Below are 18,847 nucleotides of genomic sequence, written 5' to 3'. Positions count from 1 at the left end.
ATTTTTTAAAAGCGACTATGAATTATTCTATTAACTTATTAAACAAGAAGGGAAACTAATAGCCCAAGAAGGCTTATGATAATGTAATTATCAAATCCATAATACAATAAAATGTTTTTTCTTTCATATATGATTCTCTTTTGGTTTAAAGAATCCTTACTCCCTTAATCTCATTAAAAACAAGTTGAAGAATTATAAGTATCACATTCACAATGTTTCAAACTAGTTTCCTCGCGGGATGACCTGGGCCGAGAATCATGAAAGCGCTACTGTCCAGCGGTGTTTCCAGTGAATGTAAAACGTGAACCAAAGTCCGAAAAAGCGCATCACTTGTTACAAATATGCAGTACTACAATTCATAGAATTTTGCTTTTTGAACACGTACCCTGATTGGCTGTGAGGTTCTGGATCAGGCTTTACAAAATTCTGATCATTTTACATCGCATTTTGCTGGCTTCATGTAGGGCTGTCCCAAAGGTTTTGGGCAGGTTTTCATTTATCGAGCATCTTTTTGCAATTTCTAGACCGAAGATTGTCCGAGTGTTGTTCGAAGGCCATACGAACGTTTCCGAGTATTTTTTGAACTTTTTCGAAGAGTAACGAAATTTGCCGAAGATTTCCGAGAAAGTTCAAAAGATGCTTCAACTTTCGAATCATTCAGCATTACCTCACAAGCAAACATGACGTCATCGGTATCTTAACGATTGTTCTTTGTGAAAGAAATCCTTGTAATTCAACAAATTTTGGGATTAAAATGTTATTTAGATATTTCTGTTGGAGTTGAATCTCATGAAAGTGTTTAGAAATTTTACCTTCAAAGGGAAATTAGAATGTATCCGGAGAACTTTCTCCTTCAAAAGCAACCTTTTAGAGCAACTTTCGAACAACATTTTGGATTTTGGGAGCAATTTTCCAGCAATTTGGACATTTCGAGCAAATTTTTGGGAAATCTCGAGAATTTTTGGGACAGCCCCAGCTTCATGGCCTGCCATGTATGATGTACAAACCAGCCGCATGCGCGGAAGGTCGCGCGCGCAAGCCAATCACGATTTTGTGTCTGTTAAGCTGTGAAAACAGCATCTTCATCCTGTTGTTGAGAAGCGCTGTGAGTGAGTTTTGTCATTATATTTTTTCTTTCAAGTTCCATTTGAAAAGTGCGTTAAGGAATAAACTGAAACATAAAAACAGACCTAGTCAAATGCAATAGGATGTTATTAGCACTAACCACGATTCAAAAGCGTGGCAACAACCAACGCAAAATGATGTGGACGTCGTGAAACCACGCATGGAAACTACGCAAGGTCACTGAACAAACCCTGGACAAAGCATAATGCAACAGGATATTATATTATCAGCACTACCCACATCACAAAAGTATGGCAACAACCAACGCAAAGGATGTAAAACATCGTGAAACCATGCATGAAAACTACATAAGTTCACTGAACAAACTCTGGATAACGAACGTGCCGATATTTGGTTTTAGTGGAAACAATTTCCTTGGGGAAAGCCCGGGGGGACATATATAGGCTATATAGGTGAGTGCCGCTGTTAAGGATTGGTTTTCATGCAGTTTTGTCTGGGATAGGGTGTAGAAATCAGCGAGTTTTGGTCTAGAATAGGGTATCATTTGTCTAAAAAAAGTGATCAGTGGTATGAAGAATTAACTCCAAAATAGGAATAGAAACTCGGAAGAGAAGGAGGCTTTCCTATTCGTAAATAAAATAATCGCGGCAACGTTGTTGACAGATGGTTTCCATTGAAAACACTAATAGTGAAACATTTCTGAAAAAAAAAAAGGCTGGGATAGGGTAGGGATTCCCGGTGTCTAGTCTAGCTTAGGTTTGCAAAATTAGCTAAACATGGTCTGGTATAGGGTAAGGGTTTTATTGTCACAATGGCAAACCCCCACCAAAAAATATACAGAGTACCCCCCGGGGCAAGTCCCTCTGCCTGGACGTTGTTTTCAAATAAGATCGCGATAACGTCTTACGTCATGCGAAAACGTCATACGTGCGATAGATAGACGTCTTCTATGTGAGAGGAGTAAAAATTACAAAAGCAGGCGACATTTTGTTTGCATGATCATGCTAGAGCATTATTACAGACCACGTTCTGTGAAAAGAGGAATTTCCTCTGCAATTGAAAATCACGTACCCTTTTGTATTTAATAATTCACTTTTGATGCAGTAGCCGTACCTTTCGGCTACTGTTTAAGAGAATCAGCTTAATTTCGTCTTTTCAATTTCGCCAGTGTTGAGGAACTTAAAACATGAAACTTAAAACTTGAAAAATTGGGGAACTTAAACTTAAAAAACGGAATTGTTGAATGAAGATATGACCATAAAAAATGGGGTTTGAAGTGGTGGTGTAAGAACATTTTCAAAACAGAAACCTTCGTGCCCTTTCTGATGATATGTTAAGTCTCTTGATGCATGTGTCTTCGATATGTGCTCAATATACTTTCAATACATTTTCTTTTGGTGCTCAATATAATTGTTCGATTATCGATTGTTTAGTCAAACCTTCGAAAAAGTAAACAATGCTTATAAATAGATCACGCTATCTTTGATGCACGTACATGTCCTAACGAGTTCCTGTGAGCTTTTTCTGTGTTACGTGGGTAAACAAATTACAATAAATTACAATTGCAACATGCACGTTTTCTCAACTGCAGTAATTGAACGGATAAGCTGGCGATAAAGAACGCTTCCATGCAGCAATGAATAACTATAGTGGGTTGGGAAAGTGTTACACATTTTACCTAACTTCGATCGAACTGATTTTCTTGTACTGCACATGGTCACACGTGGTTTCAACGTGAACAAAAAATGACAGAAAACAAACATCAATCAAACGGATGCTTTATGGATCCAAAAACATTTCTCAACACACGTTATTTTCTGAGTGAGCAGCCCACGTTTAAATTAATTTATATATCGTCAATATAGCGTCAACATCTTTATTATTCCCAAAACGTGTTATGCACCCACCCATTATTTGAGTGCATTTTTTGCTAAGACATAACCATTGCTATAACGATTACACTTCCTCTATACGTCAGTTACCCGTTAAATAATGATATATGTGAAGATCGGAAGACTGATTCATTAGTAGCTTGAAAGCGAACTTGGAGAGTACTAGTACCAGATTGAGAAGGTAAGGATTTGACTTAAATCATAGGTTCTCCTTTTGATTAATACTTAAGGACCTCAAAGTTACTGTGTTTGGGTTAGATATAAAATTTCAATTTGCATCGTCGAACAATAATATTTCATAATGAGCTGAATTGTTGTACCATTTTAAGGGCGTGTGAAGAAGACATTTTTCTGTTGATAATCACTTTCAGTTACATTTGTCGAAAACAGAATCTGCCAGGTTTTTTCGACGTGATGTTTAAGTGGGATCGATCATTCTATTCTGCCAGTCTATTTGATCGCATACATGACCATAGTTTTGTAATATATAGTTTTGTCGGCCGATTGTCTTTCTCCACATGAGTAAAACTCGGTGTACTGAATTGTACATGTACATAATTGCGAGAACGCATGTTTCATCTAAGAGTTGTATAGATATATTTGAACATGTTTGAATATACGTTTAAGGCTGATTTCTGCGGAAATGACGCTCAAACGTGCAAAACGGTTTAAGCGGGAACAACAATGCAATCAATTCTTAATTCAACAACGTGTCCAATTCTTCATCTCTCTACAGAAATCATGTCATTAAAAGCCATCTTGCTGTTCTTAGCTGTGGCATCGTCTTTGGCTAATGGTAAGCTGTCGTGACTCAAGATAAAATGTACTTCATGACAAATTTACAATGCCTCTTTCTGTTATCGTTTCGCAGCTGTTTTTAGTCCAATTAAGACAAATTCTTCATTTCAACAATTATCTGGTTATTATTCTATCCTTCAGAGACGCCCCTTATTCAAACGCTACCTAAAAAGCAGTTCACCGCCAGCTCTTCATACAATGACACAGTTAAAGCACCCAACGTGCGTTTCAGCACGACCGCGGAAGTGTCCGTGGCGCCCTGGTGCCCAGCGACTAGAGGTGACTATGATTACAGGAAGGAGTATGTAACAGTGGACTTAGGATGCCCGCGAACTGTTCATTCAGTGGAGGGAAAAGATCCTTATCTGCTGTATTTTTCCGGCGAGTATTCCAACAACAAGAAAAATTGGAAGTTCCTAACGTCAGATGATGAAGTACATTTTGATACAGAATGGAAAGTAAGTGTTAAACTGAGCAAATGTGAGAGAAATCCTCCTTTTGTCCTTCCTTCTTGTATCCCCGATTATTTTTCTCCCCCTACGATCCTCTTCCACACCTACCTCCCAGGCCATTCTCGTTCCCACAGCCCTTTCGTTTCTCTTAGCCGGCTGGGCACTGGTACGAGAAACGAAGGGCCCTGGGTACACCATTCTCGTCCCCATAGCCCTTTCGTTTCTCTTAGCCGGCTGAGCCTTGGCACGAGGAAACAAAGGGCTCTGGGGACAGAGAATTTCCAGTCCTAGATTCTAGGACTTCCGGTCTTCATGTATGCAGTCATGACGTTTCAAAAGGGTGTATGAGAGAGTCGTTATGTTTTTGACTTCCGTTTAGGAATTCTTTGTTCCAAACAGCCAATCAAAAAAATTCGAATTAATTCAAAAATCCTATGTCCCCAGAGCCCTCCGTTTTCTCGTGCCAAGCCGGCTAAGAGAAACGAAAGGGCTATGGGGACGAGAATGTGGGTACACAGGATTTCCAGTCCTAGATTCTAGGACTTCCGGTCTTCATGTATTGCTGGTTTTCACTGTCACGCAATCAAAAAATAAATTCGAAACCATTCAACTACAGAAGCTATGAATTTCAAATATTATAGATGATAAATAGATAAACAATTTCTCCAAGTTTCGGGTCTGTGTGGTGTACCGTTCGCGAGTTATTTTCCGAACCTTTCCACGCAAATTTATAAAGATTTGTATGGAGACGCCATAACTGTGTCCTGCCGAGGGACACAGTAATGGCCGCCGTGATGTCAGAGAAACCATCTGGAACTCAATTCTGTCCTTGGCTTAAGAGCTAGTACACTTTCACATAAACACCACTTATTATATCTGGAATGTTCAATCTGCACAAAATGGAAAGGAAAGGCCTTTTTTCAAACAAAACAGCTTTGTCACGGCACTCAGCTTGATGTCACATACGACGGAGAACCCAAATATTCAAGATGCTCTGTTTTAAAAACGAATGACACTATCGATCTGAAAATTTGCAAAAATATATATTTTTAGTTTATCTTTTGCCTAATGAGAAAGAAAATTTAGCAGGCCTAGTGAATTTTGATTTCAGAATTTTATGACGTAACATGAAAACCAAGAATTAGAATGCAGTCATGCCGTTTCAAAAGAATGTACGAGAGAGTCGTTACGTTTTCGACTTCCGTTTAGGAATTCTTTGTTCCAAACAGTCAATCAAAAAAATTCGAATTAGTTCAAAAATCTTATGTCTCCAGAGCCCTTCGTTTTCTCGTGCCAAGCCAGCTAATTAAGAGAAACGAAAGGGCTATGGGGACGAGAATGTGCCCAGGGCTAGACATGAACGAAACACGCGCACTTTACAAGGAAATAGGGCGATCTTTGCTGACGTCATTGTTCACATTTTGCCTCATTAGCATACGACTTTGCGTAGAGAAGGCATTATGCTATACACAAAGTGACTCCAGATATTTAAATAGCTTGTGAAACTTAATTATCAGCGAGATTTTCAGCTCTCTGTGTGCAATATTCAAGGAGATATAAGCGTTCAAAAACTGAAAAATTTCTGGGTGGCAAAAGCGCTAATGAGCCCATACATTCTTTGTAAAATATCAAGTTTTCAAACCAGCGTCACAGAAAAAGTATATAACACAGTCAAATTTATAGCAAAAGTTAATCGTACCATGTACTTTCAATATTCAGAATTGATACTTTTGTACCTCGATCACAGGGGACCCTCACATCAGGTGTGAGGATAAACCTGCTATTATTGTCGTGTCGCGTATTTTGTTTTGATCGGCCATTTTAAATTTTGAATACTCAGTCTAGCAGGTTGGAGGTCTGGAATCGAGAAAAGTATGGGGTCTGGAAAGGACGAAAGCATTCTGAAATATTAATTATCGGGACGACATCCGATCGCTCTACGAGTTCAATATAGTGACAAAGGGTGAAACTCTCAGCTTCCCAAGGCCGCATGTTTCTGCCATTTGGGGGGAAGTGAAATACCATATTACAACCGGAATTTAAAATGTAAGATGCTAGAATAAAACGAACAGTGATGTTTCTTTAGGTTACATAGAAACGCAACATTTACTGACTAGTGCTGTATATCAGCCCGGAAAAGCGCTTTAACTGCATCGGGACTGCGGCGCTTATTAATTTTTTGACCCAAATGCGGCGCTTATTCGGGGGCGGCGCTTATTCGAGTAAATACGGTATGCGACATTCAGAGGCTACTGTTATATTAGTTTCACCCCTTGTCATAAACTAAGAGTTCCGAGCGGTTTCCTAGGATTTTTCACTGCATAGTAACAGTTTTATTTTTGTCTCACTTTTAGTTCCAAGCAAACATAAAGCCGATAAAGCTGATAAAGCCGTCCGTACGAGCTCGTTTCTATAGATTCCGAATTACGAGTCACGATTTACGGGGACTCCCGCCTTGTATTAAAGCGGAGCTCTACGGTGAACCCGGTGAGTTATGCTATTACGCAATGTTGAGATGATAATGAACACAATTTTAGCTTAATTTAGTTTTGTATTCCTTGTTATTGCTACTCATTACTATTGTTATTCACTAATATCTTTCTTACTACTATTATTCTTTTCTTTTCTTTAATGTGTATGAGTTATTACCATTTTGTAAATTTGTTTATATGTTAATTTTCTTCTTCATTTTCTTCTTCAACTCCCGCCTCGAATAGCTAGGCTAATTGCGGGAGATGAGAGACATATCATCATAATAATAATAATAATAATAATAATAATAATAATAATAATAATAATAATAATAATAATAATAATAATAATAATAATAATAATTTTTTTTAAAAAAAATAAAATAAAACTTTATTCAACACTCATAAAAATGACCTATGTACAATACTTCGTTAAAAAGAATTTAAAAAAAAAAACGAAATTCATACCTTTATAACTATTAGAAAGAAAGTCTCAATATTTCTTGAAATATAGTCCACGAAAATGTTCCTCTAAAAATGTTTCTCTACTAATATATAAAAAAGAAAAGCTATAATAATAATATATATATTTTTTTTATAAATCTAAAAAATAATCGAAAATAAAAACAAAAAAGAGAAAATAAATAAAAATATGAAAATTCGATAAAACTAAGTTAAGCGGGCGGTTGCGTTATCTATTGCAATGTCTACATTGTTAGTGTCCTGTGTTCTTCTTATGGATCTTGATCCTCTAAGGCACAGTAAGGCCGAGCGTATTAGAGCAAAGGAGACTCTTGCTCTCACCCATTGCATGGTATTCGCATAGCTTTCTCCTTTCTTAGTAGATAGCAACTCAACTAAGCGTTTGTGATAGATCTTACATTCAGTTCCCATTCCGCCTGTACTGCTGAAGATTAATGGTGTAAATGTTCCCTGTTCAACCTCCATGACCCGGTCAGCATACTGTCGTTTCTTCTCACTCTCATGTTGCCTATAGATCTGTTCAGGATTCTGTTCGAGGTAAGAGTCTGCATTTGGGTGGCATACCCTGACGTCAAAGAATGCAGATCTCTGTCTCTCCCAGAAACCTCTGGCGTGTATATCCAAACGGGCGTCGGGAGCTCTGTTTGCGCCCCTGTTCAGTGTCTCTCCGGTTATTTGTTGGAGGACTGGCTCCACCTCGACATCGTTGCAGACATTGCTGAGTAGGTCCGCTTCAAGGTCTCGAAGCTCATTGTGTCGCTGTATAATAAAACCACCCCTCTTGCATATCATTGCATGGTCTATATCAAATATATCTCCGCACACGCATGACTCTGGTAGGTCGGAAATCTCCCAGTTGTACCGCATCTTAACAGCGTCCCTGAATTCACGCTTGTTAAGATCATAACCCTGATCTTTTATGGGTATCACAGTGAGCCAGCTCGAGGCCCCTTTCTCCGATGCTAGCTCTGCCGCTCTCAGAGATCTTGGAGATAGACTGTTCTTAACTGTCTCTTCCCTCCCCTTAAGGAACTCGTTTTTCTTAGCTCCCGCGTGAGATATTGCGGAGCGCATATCTGCCGCATCTGGAGGTTGATGGTTTTGAGCCACAATACGCTGTACCAGGGGTTCTGTGACAGTGACCGACGCCTCGTATTGTAGAGATGACGATTCTGATGGATTTGCGAGGCCCAGTCCCCCCCATACGTACTGGAAGTGCGAGTAAGCTGCGTTCGTCTGTAGAGACTTGGTGGTCTGTGATGGCGGGAATCAGCCATAATAATAATAATAATAATAATAATAATAATAATAATAATAATATAATAATAATAAAGATATTTTAGCAGGGAGCCCACGTCACAAAAAGGTGGTTTTCAGTGAGGCCCTGCATAAAATAAATAGCAAAATGATAAAAATGGTTAAAAAGTGAAAGTTAAAAATAGAAGATGTAAAAAGTTAAATTTTAAAAAATGAAAATAAGAAATTAAAAAACTTATCAAATACTTCTAATATGTCTTTTAAAAGTTAAAATGTCAAATGCGCTTTTTGCTTTGTCGGGTAAAATGTTCCATTCGTGAGCAGCTTGATTAATAAAACGGTTCTGGCCCCAGGAGCGACATGATTTGGGCCTACTAATGTCATTTCGTCCATAATTGTGCTAAATAAAGTTTAGTTGTTGTAAAATATAAAATAAAAAATTAATAGCCTGTTCCAGGCTCTCGGTAGCAGGTTCTCGGTAGTTTCCGAAGGAGAGCGAATTTTCGCTCCGAGAGCCTGTAACAGGCTAAGATGATAAATGCAAGAGAGAAAATGACGAAGGTACATAACCAAAGCGCAAACACTTTAACCGGTAACAGACAGAAATGACACCAAAAATTGTACTTGCTTCATGGTGCTCAGCCGTATCACAATGGCCGACCCAGAGGTTGGTTGTGGGGCGGGTGTTGGGGGAGGGGGGTTGTATGAACCATCCATAAAATGAAGTTCGATTGTAGGATTGTATCTATTATGATCTTCGCATATAGCATTACTGATTCATCTGGGGTTTTTTTCTCGTCTTTCAGACGCAGAAGATTCTGTAGAACCAATGGGGTGCTACAATGAGAATCCCGAGAAACAACACCTTCCCATTGTTTACCATACAGTTACATCCCGTGTCAACACGAGGAACCCCGACATTTTGGCTATCTACAAGGAATGCCGCCAAAAGGCCGCTGACTACTCGAAACCCCTCGAAATATTCGGCATCTTGAATTACAACCGATGCGTAACGACCGAGACTGGCAAAGAGGGAGAGTATTTTAAAAACGCACTTAAATCACGACGTCGTCATTGTAAAGGGTGTTTTGATAAAGGCATCGGGGCTAGGGAAACAGCTGTATTTGTATACAAAGTGAAATCACTGGTATACTGACTTGCATTCTAATTAGCCATGTTCAAAACGAGCAGGGGACTGGGTACGAATATTCAATATCGATTGCACTGAAAAACTGGGCCCGATCCTACTTATGTTGTGTAAAGGTCAAGTTAAGTAAAATGCGATTTTTCGTTATGTTTATCATTGCTGTTTGTTTTTATATTTTTAATCATGTTACGATGGCCTAAAAGCACTATATGATATTGTTTCATCCAGTTCAGGGCGTTCGATATTGATATATATTACGCAAATTATACAGTGGAACCCCGATATAACGATATGCCAAGGGGGCAGTAAAATTATATCGTTGTATCGAGGAATCGTTATATCGGGGTTCCATCCAATACATTTTACTTTTGCCGGGACATAGCATATTCATCGTTATATCGGGAGTATCGTTATATCGAAGATCGTTATATCGGGGTTCCACTGTAGCTGTAACGGGACTCTTAAATTCAAGCTAAGAAATGGCCTCGCATTTTATCCTGTGTCCATATTTCAAGCAAATCACTATGTAATCAATCATCTACCAAGAAGCATTCGCATATCTCACAAGACCATATTAAATTGAATTGTGACTATCAATGCTGGTAATTTACAATAAACTGTTATGTACGTATAGCATTTAACTATTAAAAGATTGCAATGAATAAAGTCTTTAAACTTCTTTTGGTATCTTCTTGAATGTGCCTTACCCATATTTATACTTGGTCTTGCGCGGTGCGCTTTGCGATATGGGATTGATAGCGCGAGGTTTCCTTGTCGTTGCTAGCCATCTACCCCCGAGCTACCTGTTTTGCCGCCTTAATGTTTAAACCGTAATTCAGTTTAGTCAGCACCAATGATTTCAAGAGTTGTTTGCACAATTTGGTATGACACCAATTTCCTCGTCTTAGGAGGCTTAAAAGGAGCTTTTGCACTGAAAAGTGTATTCTTTGTAGAAAAGAATGCTGTTTCCATTTTAAATATTTTCACACGAACATTGTAAATTTACATGCAATTTCGCCATGTTTCTATTATTTTCATTCTTTAAATGGGTGATGCAAACTATTTATCAATAACAACAGCAGACATCCCCTCTTTATTTGCTTCCCTTATTGTGGCGGGCTTGCGTGCTCCCCTACCCCCCCCCCCCCCCCTAACAACAACACCACCACCCAATCGAATGACCATAACATCATCCACCATCGCTGCACTATCTAAAAAAGATTTGAATTTCTTGGGACTTTTCAAGTGTTTTAGGTGTTAAAAAATTTAAACCTAAAACGTTGATTTATTTAATGAGCTTTGTACTTGAAAACTATTTTCCGTCTTTGACTGAAGTGAGGGCTGTAACAAAGATGCTCGAAATTTCCAAAAAACTTGCTCAAAAGTTGCTCGAAAGATGCTCCAAAAGATCCAAAACGTTGCTTTTGATAAAGGAAAATTCTCCAAATATATGCTAATTTCCCTTTGAAGGTAAGATTTCTAAGCATTTTTTTGCAATTTAATTGAATTACAAGGATTTCTGGCTAAGGATAATCGTGAAGATACCGATGACGTCATGTTTGCTGAAGAGTTTTTAATACTGAGTGATCCGAATGTTGAAGCATCTTCGGCATATTTCGTTAATCTTCGGAGAACTTCAAAAATGCTCGGAAACGTTCGTATGGCCTTCGAACAACAATCGGAAAATCGTCGGACATCTTCGGTCTTGAAATTGCAAAAGTTATTCGAAAGTTGCTAGAAAGATGAAAAGTTGCCCCAAACAGCCTTAACTGAAGTCCTTGAGAAGTCCTCAACTGATTTTGTTTGTCTAATGTACGAACAATGTACGTGTAAGCCCGTGGCATGCGCGGAAAGTCACGCGCGCAAGCGATCACGATTTTGTGCGAGAAAATAGCACCTTCACTCTGTTGCTAAGAAGCGGGGTACACGAGTTTTGTGAAATTTCTAGAAATTTTCATTTAAAAAGCGCTTGAAGGAAACTAAAAATAAAGAAGGCGTATTCAAAAGCAATGATATTTTTAGCACTGCCCACAACACAAAGCATGGCAACAACCAACGCAAAATGATCGGCTGAAACCCTAAATTTAACAAATGCTGGATAATAAACGTGTTTTCAATAAACGTTCCTTGGGGCAACTGAACCTTACTCAAGTGCCCTGAGGAAGGTTTTTGAATAGGACCGGAAAAACGACCTATTTTTAATTTATTAAGCGTTTGTTAAAGATATAAAAAATATTGTAATCATACGTTAGAAAATTGCCCAACACAGAAGACGTCTTGTGAGAAAAATAAAGTTTTCGTGTCGGTAGGCAGTTAAAGGGTGGGAGTCGATTTGAAAGAAATTGAATGCAAATGAAAAACAGGCGACATTTTGTCTGCACAATTATTCTGGAGTATTTATTCAGATCATGTTCTATGAAAGGAGGAATTTTCACTGCAATTAAAACTCCTCCTTTGTCTTAAATAAATCACTTTTGAAGTAGTGAGTAGTATAGCCGTAAATTTCGACTATAGTTTGGCAAGCCACTTAAAAAAAGCAGATAATTATAAGTTTCTTCGTTTCAATTTTGTCAATGATATCGACTGGGAAAGGATTTAGACAAAAAAAGAATTGTTTAATGAAGAAATGACCAAAACAAAATGCCGTTAAAAGTGGTGTTGTAACGGCGGATAAGACAAAGTACACATCTCCAACACAGAAAACCTCCCTCGTTCTGCTGTGTATGCCAAAGCACTTTGACGTTTGGAAACGCATTTTGTCTTCAATTTGTACTCAATATTATTATTTGATTATAAACTGTTTACACAGACATTTGGAAATGTAAACAATATTTTTTAACAAATCATATCATAGTTAAAGTGCAGAATAATCACTTAACATGTTTTCTCGACAGCGCTCGAATTCATATTATCAGAATTTTATCACCCTGGAATAGGGTGATAGGTTTTCTGATATTATCGAAAGGATAATCTGTTTATATTTTAAAAAGTACTTTTACTGTAAAACTGAATAGCTATAACGGATTGAAGTGTGAAACCTTTTTTTTCCGATTTTTGATCCCGCTGATTTTTCGTACTGCGCATGGTCACAGGCCTCGTGGTTTCAACGTGAAGAAAAAATGATTGAAATCCTGAATTGATGGTTGTTTTTCGGGGGTTAACGGATGCTTTCTCGAACCATATAACCATTTGATATTCATTATGTCAATCGACCTTTTTGACTCGTTATTCATTACTTAGTTTTCCGTGACAAGCAGTCATAATTCCTCTCTTAAAAACTTGAAATCGATTAAATATTATTTTACAAATTTTATGTTAGTAATAGGATATTCCTACATGATTTTGAGCCATTTCACAGTCATTATCCTGCAGTATTTCGTAAGCAGCCCACAGTTCAATGAATTAAATGCGTCAATATATTTATTATTTCCATAATGTGTTATGCACCCACATTTGCGTTGCATTTTTGGCTTGGATATAGCCGTTGCCTTAACAATCATTCATTATACTTCCTATACGTCAGTAACATCTTTTAAATCAAGGTCTATGTGAAGATCGGAAGACCAATTCCTTAGAAACTTGAGAGCGAACTTGAAGTGGACCAAAGCAACTAGGTAAGCTATTTACTCAAATACCGATGCTGTCTTTAAGCTTTGCGTCTTAAGACCTTTATACTACTGTGCTTGGATTAGATATAGCAATTCAATTTGTGAATAATAATATTTTACAAGGAGCGAAGATGTTGTACAAATTTCCGGGGCGTGTGAAGCGACATTTTTCTGTCGATAATTACTCCAGTAAACAGACATGGCAAGCAGAAATTTGCCATTTCTCGCTGTAATATCGAATGAACAACGATTACATTTTAAATTTGCACCCATTGCGTGCCAATCTATTTGATGGGCATATATCATATAGTTTTGTAATATATAGTTTTGTCGTTTGATTGTCCTTCGCTGCATGGGTTCTTCGAATTATGTACATGTACAATTCGGTGTGAACTAAAGAGTTCTCGACGTTTTTGATTATGTTTAATCTCATCGCAACATGAGTTCACTCAAACTTGCACAATGGTTCAAACGTGGATAACAAGGTAATTCCCGATTCTTCATCTCTCTACAGAAATCATGCTGTTGAAAGCCATCTTGCTGTTTATAGCTGTGTCATCGTCCTTGGCTGATGGTAAGTTGTCCTGACTTACGATGAATGAAAATACTTCTTTCTGCTATCGCGATTCTGTCGTTTGGCAGTTTCTAGCCGACTTGAAATAAATCCAACAGTCGAACTATAATATACTCTTTTTATAAGAATGTACTTTATAAGAATATCGAGGCTGAAATTTGCGAAATTTTAAGAATATTTTAGGAATAAACCCGAGGCTGAGATTTTAAAAAGAGTATAATTTTGTGTGGTGAAAATTTGTAAATACAATACAATTATATGTTTCAACTAAAACGTGTAAAATTCTTCCTTTCCTAAACGGCAAAACTGACCCAAAAATAAATAACAAAAGAAGCACTAGCCGTATATGTTTGATGCTAAACGTTGACAGTCAGCAAGAAGGCATACACCAAACGCTTGTAATTGATACCACCGATACATTCTAAAATGGAAATGCCATACGCTATGACCTAAGAATATTCGCAAGAATATTTTCAGTCTAAAATCAACAGAAAAAAAAAACATAATAATAATCAGCCTGGGCCTGAAAACAATATTCTTATAGAAAAAAAAGAGTGTAACTCTAATAACGGGACTTTTTTTTAAAAAATCGTGATTTCTCAAGCTCTAGTTTTCTAAAATCTCCCGAAAACTCGAATCAAAACGTCGTTTTCTTGGATTTTCTTCGTTCAGTCAAGCACCTCAATTTGACCCCTAATTTTTTTAACTCCCAATTTCTCGAAATGACAAATTTTCGTTTCCTTTGGAGTTTTCGTATCAGTAAGCTTTTAATTGTTATTTTCGGTCTTTAAAATTCGACCCATTTTTAAAAACAACAGTGTAGTTAGTTATTGAATGCTGTACATGTACTGTTTTGGCCAAGTCGCAGGCAATGTTAAGTCGATATTCTGTAAACAATTTACATATTAACGACACTTGAAACTTTCCTAAGAAAATGCTGAACAAACAATCGCTAGCAATAACAACGCCATTGCAATTATCTGTTTTTTTCTGTCGTTTCAATGGTCTTAACAACCATGAAATAGTGAAAAACGTCTAGCAGTTTCTTTCTGCAATATTAAGTTGTTGGCAAAAGCAAAAATTATCAACTAAGGAATACAGTAAACTCGCGTATAAGAACCTAAATTTTTCCAACTTAGCCTAAATAGGTTCTAACAGAAATGGTATAAGTTGGATTTTAGGCTACTTGATAGGGGGGCTAAGCGATCAGCACAGATTACTACTACAGGGCATATGTGATATTAAATAATTATCTAGAATACAGTTTAGATGATAACCATACAGAAAATTTATATTTCCAAAGTACTAGCATGCATGTCTAGTCTATTTTTTCTGAAATTTCATCTGTGCCTTCATTTTTGTAAAATAAAAACCTATTGAAAATTTTAGCCTAAATAGGTTCTTATAAAAAGGGGATTTAAAATGAAAATTTTAGCCTAACAGGTTCTTAAATTTTAGGTTCTTATACGCGGGTTTTTACTGTATTTCTTAGGTACCAGTTAGGAAATAAAAAAAACAAGGAAACATTTAAGAGAGCAAGAAAAGCTTTGGCAACACTCGCCGACCACTCGTGTTCCCGCAGCTTCCTCCAGTTTCTCCAAACTTTCATCGCTTTGCTTTTTGGCATTACAGAAACGTTGAAACGTTGACATTTTGTATGAAGAATCGCCGATATTTTGACTTGACGACTAATCAGGCACCTCGGAAATGCCGAAGGTATCCGCAGCGTACGAATATCTCGTGCCAGAAGCTTCTGCTCGTGCTTAATAACGAATCGCGTGAGTGACATCACGACTCAGACAAACGAACCGAAATGGCGGACGATTTTCCTCAAACACTTTCTAAAACAGTCGATATTCCTAAAACACTTTTATCAAAAGAAAACTTCGCCTAGATCCCTTCTATTTCTCTCAGAACACGCTGATGTTTTCTGAGCCTCATGGAGGTTATATTCATTTGCATTCTATTTTTAGACCTCGCGCGCAACACTATTCTGGTCTTCTAATCGAGTGTCCACATCTCCAACTAAGGCAAAAAAAGCTATGATTAAAGACTTAGAAAAACGCAAAACAATACTAGAACCGCCAAAATAACATAGTCTATATTTTTCTCTTGTTCAGAGACGCCCCTCGTTCAAACGCTTCCTGAAAAGCAGTTCACCGCCAGCTCATCATACAATGACACTCTTAAAGCACCCAACGTGCGTTTAACGACGGATGGAACGAGGAGCCCTGGTGCCCAGCGACTAGAGATGACCATGATTACGGGAAGGATTATGTTACAGTGGACTTAGGATGCCCGCGAACTGTTCATTTAGTGGAGGGAAAAGATCCTTTTCTGATGTTTTATTCCAGCGAGTATTCCGCCACCAAAAGCAAGAAGAGTTGGAAGACACTGGCATCAGACGATGAAAAGTATTATGATAAGAATTTAAAAGTAAGTATTAAGCCGAAGTAACGCCAGAAGGCCGTTTTCCCACCATTGTAATTTTTTTGTAAAAACTATATTAATCAACCCTTGGGTTGCAATTTAGTTTTAATAAAGTATCTATCTATCTTAAAGGGACTATGTCACAGAATTTACCAGATTTTTGAACCGCCAAAATTTATATTTGTGTTGCAGGAAACATAAAAATAAGATTTCATTTCTATAAAAAATTGCTTCATTAAGGCACTGAAACTGTTAACGAGCATCTATTGCTGCGGATGGCTCGGATGGAAACAGATTGCAATTGCAAACGTTTTCAAATTGTTTCCGCGCGTCTTCAAAAAAATCGATATTTATAGCCGTAGCTTGATTTCTGTCCGCAAATTAAGGTTATATTTTCCTTTTGATGATCAAAGATAATCTTTTTGCTTACCACTAATTTGTTTTCCTGACGTTGCAACAAATTAAAATTTCGTGGAGTGTTGTACGGAGCAGCACGACTCAGTGAAATTGCTTTTTTTTATCTTCAGTGGTTCGAAGCAAACCACAAGGCAGTGATAACGCCGCCCGTACGAGCTCGTTTCTTCAGATTCCGAACAACGAGTTACCAGTACAGTGATGAACGGGGACTCCAGCCTTGTATTAAAGCGGAGCTCTACGGTGAACCCGGTGAGTTATGCTCTTAAGGTCGGGACAAACTAGGCGACAAGTGGCAGCGACAGGTCTCCGCGACAAGACGCTCCGTGTGTAGTGCTTCAAAACAAGTCGCAGCGACAAGGTGCTTGTTCGGTGCACACGCAGCGAATTTGGAAGAGTGGGAATGTGAACTAGTATTCCAATTCAATATGGCGAAAATACTTGACGCTCTCCTTTTGGTTAATTTACATTTTGTCGCAGCGGCTTGTCGCAGAAGTGTGTAAACGCTGCTTTCGCTCATTGTCTCGCTACGTTCAGTCGCACCCGCAGCGACAAAATGAGCGAAAGTAGCGACAAAGACTGTCGCAAAATGCACCATGTCACAAGAGGCAACATGTTGCAGCAACTTGTCCCCGCGACATGTTGCAGCGATTTGCCGCCCAGTGTGTCCCGACCTTTATGCAGTGTAGAGGTTAGAGAGTAAATGACCAAAGCACATCAACAATACACAAACTGAATTTGCTCGCTGACGGGCATTTCTGAAGTTGGTTTGGTAGCTACTCCCCAGTCCATGCTGAAAGAAGGAACGGTCTGCAAGGACCGACTTTGTACCAAGGTTTGCCCTGGGGGGGGGGGGGGTGATGGTTACGGTTGGAATTGAACCATACATGAGTTCGATTGTATGTATCATCCTTGCCTAAAAGATTACTGACTCATCTGGTTTAATTTTCTCACCTTAATTTCAGTTCCAGAAGATTCTGTAGAGCCAGTGGGGTGCTTCACTGAGAGTACCAAGAGCCGACTTCTTCCCGTTATTTACCATACAGTTACAGTCAATGTTATTAAGAAATATCCCGATATTTTGGCCACATATGAGGAATGCCGGCAAAAAGCCGCTGAAAACTCGGAACCCCTCGAAATTTTCGGCATCTTGAATTATAATCAGTGCGTAACGACCGAGACTGGCCAAGCGGAAGAGTATTTTAAAAACGCTCGTTCATCTCGACGTAATTGTAAAGAGTGTTCTGGTAAAGGCATCGGGGCCAAGAAAACAGCTGTATTTGTATACAAAATGAAACTCTAGTGCAGCTTAGCTTACATTTATAAAAGCAGGGGCGGTTCCAGGATTTCTCTTAGGGGGGGGGGGGGCAGAATACCAGTTGTATTCGAAAGCCGCAAGTCATCTCAGGGGGAGGGGGTGCGCATCCCCTTCACCCTCCTTCTAGATCCGCCCCTGTAAAGGACTTGGTTAATCAAATTTTAATTTTAATCAAATTATTATGTAGTCAATCATTTATTAATCGGCAGAACACCAAGCAACATTCGCATATCCATGAAAAAGATTATTATTATCAAGCATTGCTAATTTACAATATACCCTACCATCGATATATCTCATATCCAACTCGCGCTCATGGAATAATTGTTGAATATAACATTTAACTATTGAAAGGTTGCATTGAAATCGAATAAAGTTTATGAACTCCTATTTGTGTCCTATCGCATGTTCCTTAGGCCTTTAATCTTTAACCTTGTGGACCTTCTTTCTTCAGTTTTTTCTTTCTTTTTAGACACTTTTTAAGGCTGGTTCTCATATAATCGCCCCGATCGTTTCTATCGCCTCTGTTACTTCAAAACGTTTTCTTGCGATCGGGGCGATTTTATGAGAACATTACACAAACGTCGCTAACGTCTGCGGCGATTGGGGCGATCACGATCGCTTGGATCGCCCGTGTTCTATCCTTTTAGCTTCCCTTTCCCTTCAGTTCTTTCCCGTAAGACTGCAATAACTCAGACGATAGGAGGCCATCAGTTTCATTGAAGGCTGCCATTGTGTTGGATCTAGGGCTAAAATGATTGTTTTTCGTAGGCCTTCGCTCATACCAGGCGATCGGGACGATCATATGAGAACCCCCTGATCGCTTCCATCGCCTACGATCGTCTCAGTATTTGCAAAAGATCAATGCCATAGAAACGATCGGAGCGATCATATGAGAACCAACCTTTACGTCCGTT

General features: G+C 38.4%; 2 protein-coding genes and 1 pseudogene across 4 annotated transcripts in view; 2 read left to right on the top strand and 1 right to left on the bottom strand.

Annotated features, from left to right (window-relative positions):
* LOC144631881 (calcium-regulated heat-stable protein 1-like) overlaps nt 1-18,847 on the bottom strand; it is a 209,199-nt gene that overhangs the window by 28,432 nt on the left and 161,920 nt on the right. The gene's annotated exons all lie outside the window — the stretch shown is intronic.
* LOC144631835 (uncharacterized) lies at nt 1,041-10,230 on the top strand. 2 transcript variants are annotated; one of them, XM_078490409.1, is made up of 5 exons: nt 1,041-3,159; nt 3,715-3,774; nt 3,918-4,234; nt 6,583-6,715; nt 9,246-10,230. In XM_078490409.1, the coding sequence occupies exons 2-5, from the start codon at nt 3,720-3,722 to the stop codon at nt 9,593-9,595; spliced, it is 855 nt and encodes a 284-aa protein (XP_078346535.1). In that variant the 5' UTR covers nt 1,041-3,159; nt 3,715-3,719; the 3' UTR covers nt 9,596-10,230. The 2 variants fall into 2 exon arrangements, with proteins under 2 accessions (XP_078346535.1, XP_078346534.1); XM_078490408.1 differs by lacking the exon at nt 1,041-3,159 and having other exon boundaries at nt 3,477-3,774.
* LOC144632076 (uncharacterized) lies at nt 13,078-18,320 on the top strand (annotated as a pseudogene). Its single transcript, XR_013566854.1, has 5 exons — nt 13,078-13,200; nt 13,709-13,768; nt 15,889-16,204; nt 16,726-16,864; nt 17,578-18,320. The product of XR_013566854.1 is annotated as an uncharacterized LOC144632076 (transcript).

The sequence above is a fragment of the Oculina patagonica genome, chromosome 12, assembly GCF_052425735.1.
Source record: "Oculina patagonica isolate OP01 chromosome 12, crgOcupat, whole genome shotgun sequence".
Lineage (NCBI taxonomy): Eukaryota > Metazoa > Cnidaria > Anthozoa > Scleractinia > Oculinidae > Oculina > Oculina patagonica.
Note: the sequence above shows the minus strand (reverse complement) of the source record. Positions and strands in the feature narration are given on the sequence as shown.

Excerpts from the sequence above, each read along its gene's own strand:
- LOC144631835 (XM_078490408.1), top strand. The coding sequence starts at position 3,663 with ATGCAATCAATTCTTAATTCAACAACGTGTCCAATTCTTCATCTCTCT. Across the intron at positions 3,775-3,917 it reads GGCATCGTCTTTGGCTAATG|AGACGCCCCTTATTCAAACG; the intron begins GTAAGCTGTCGT and ends TCTATCCTTCAG. Across the intron at positions 4,235-6,582 it reads ATTTTGATACAGAATGGAAA|TTCCAAGCAAACATAAAGCC; the intron begins GTAAGTGTTAAA and ends TCTCACTTTTAG.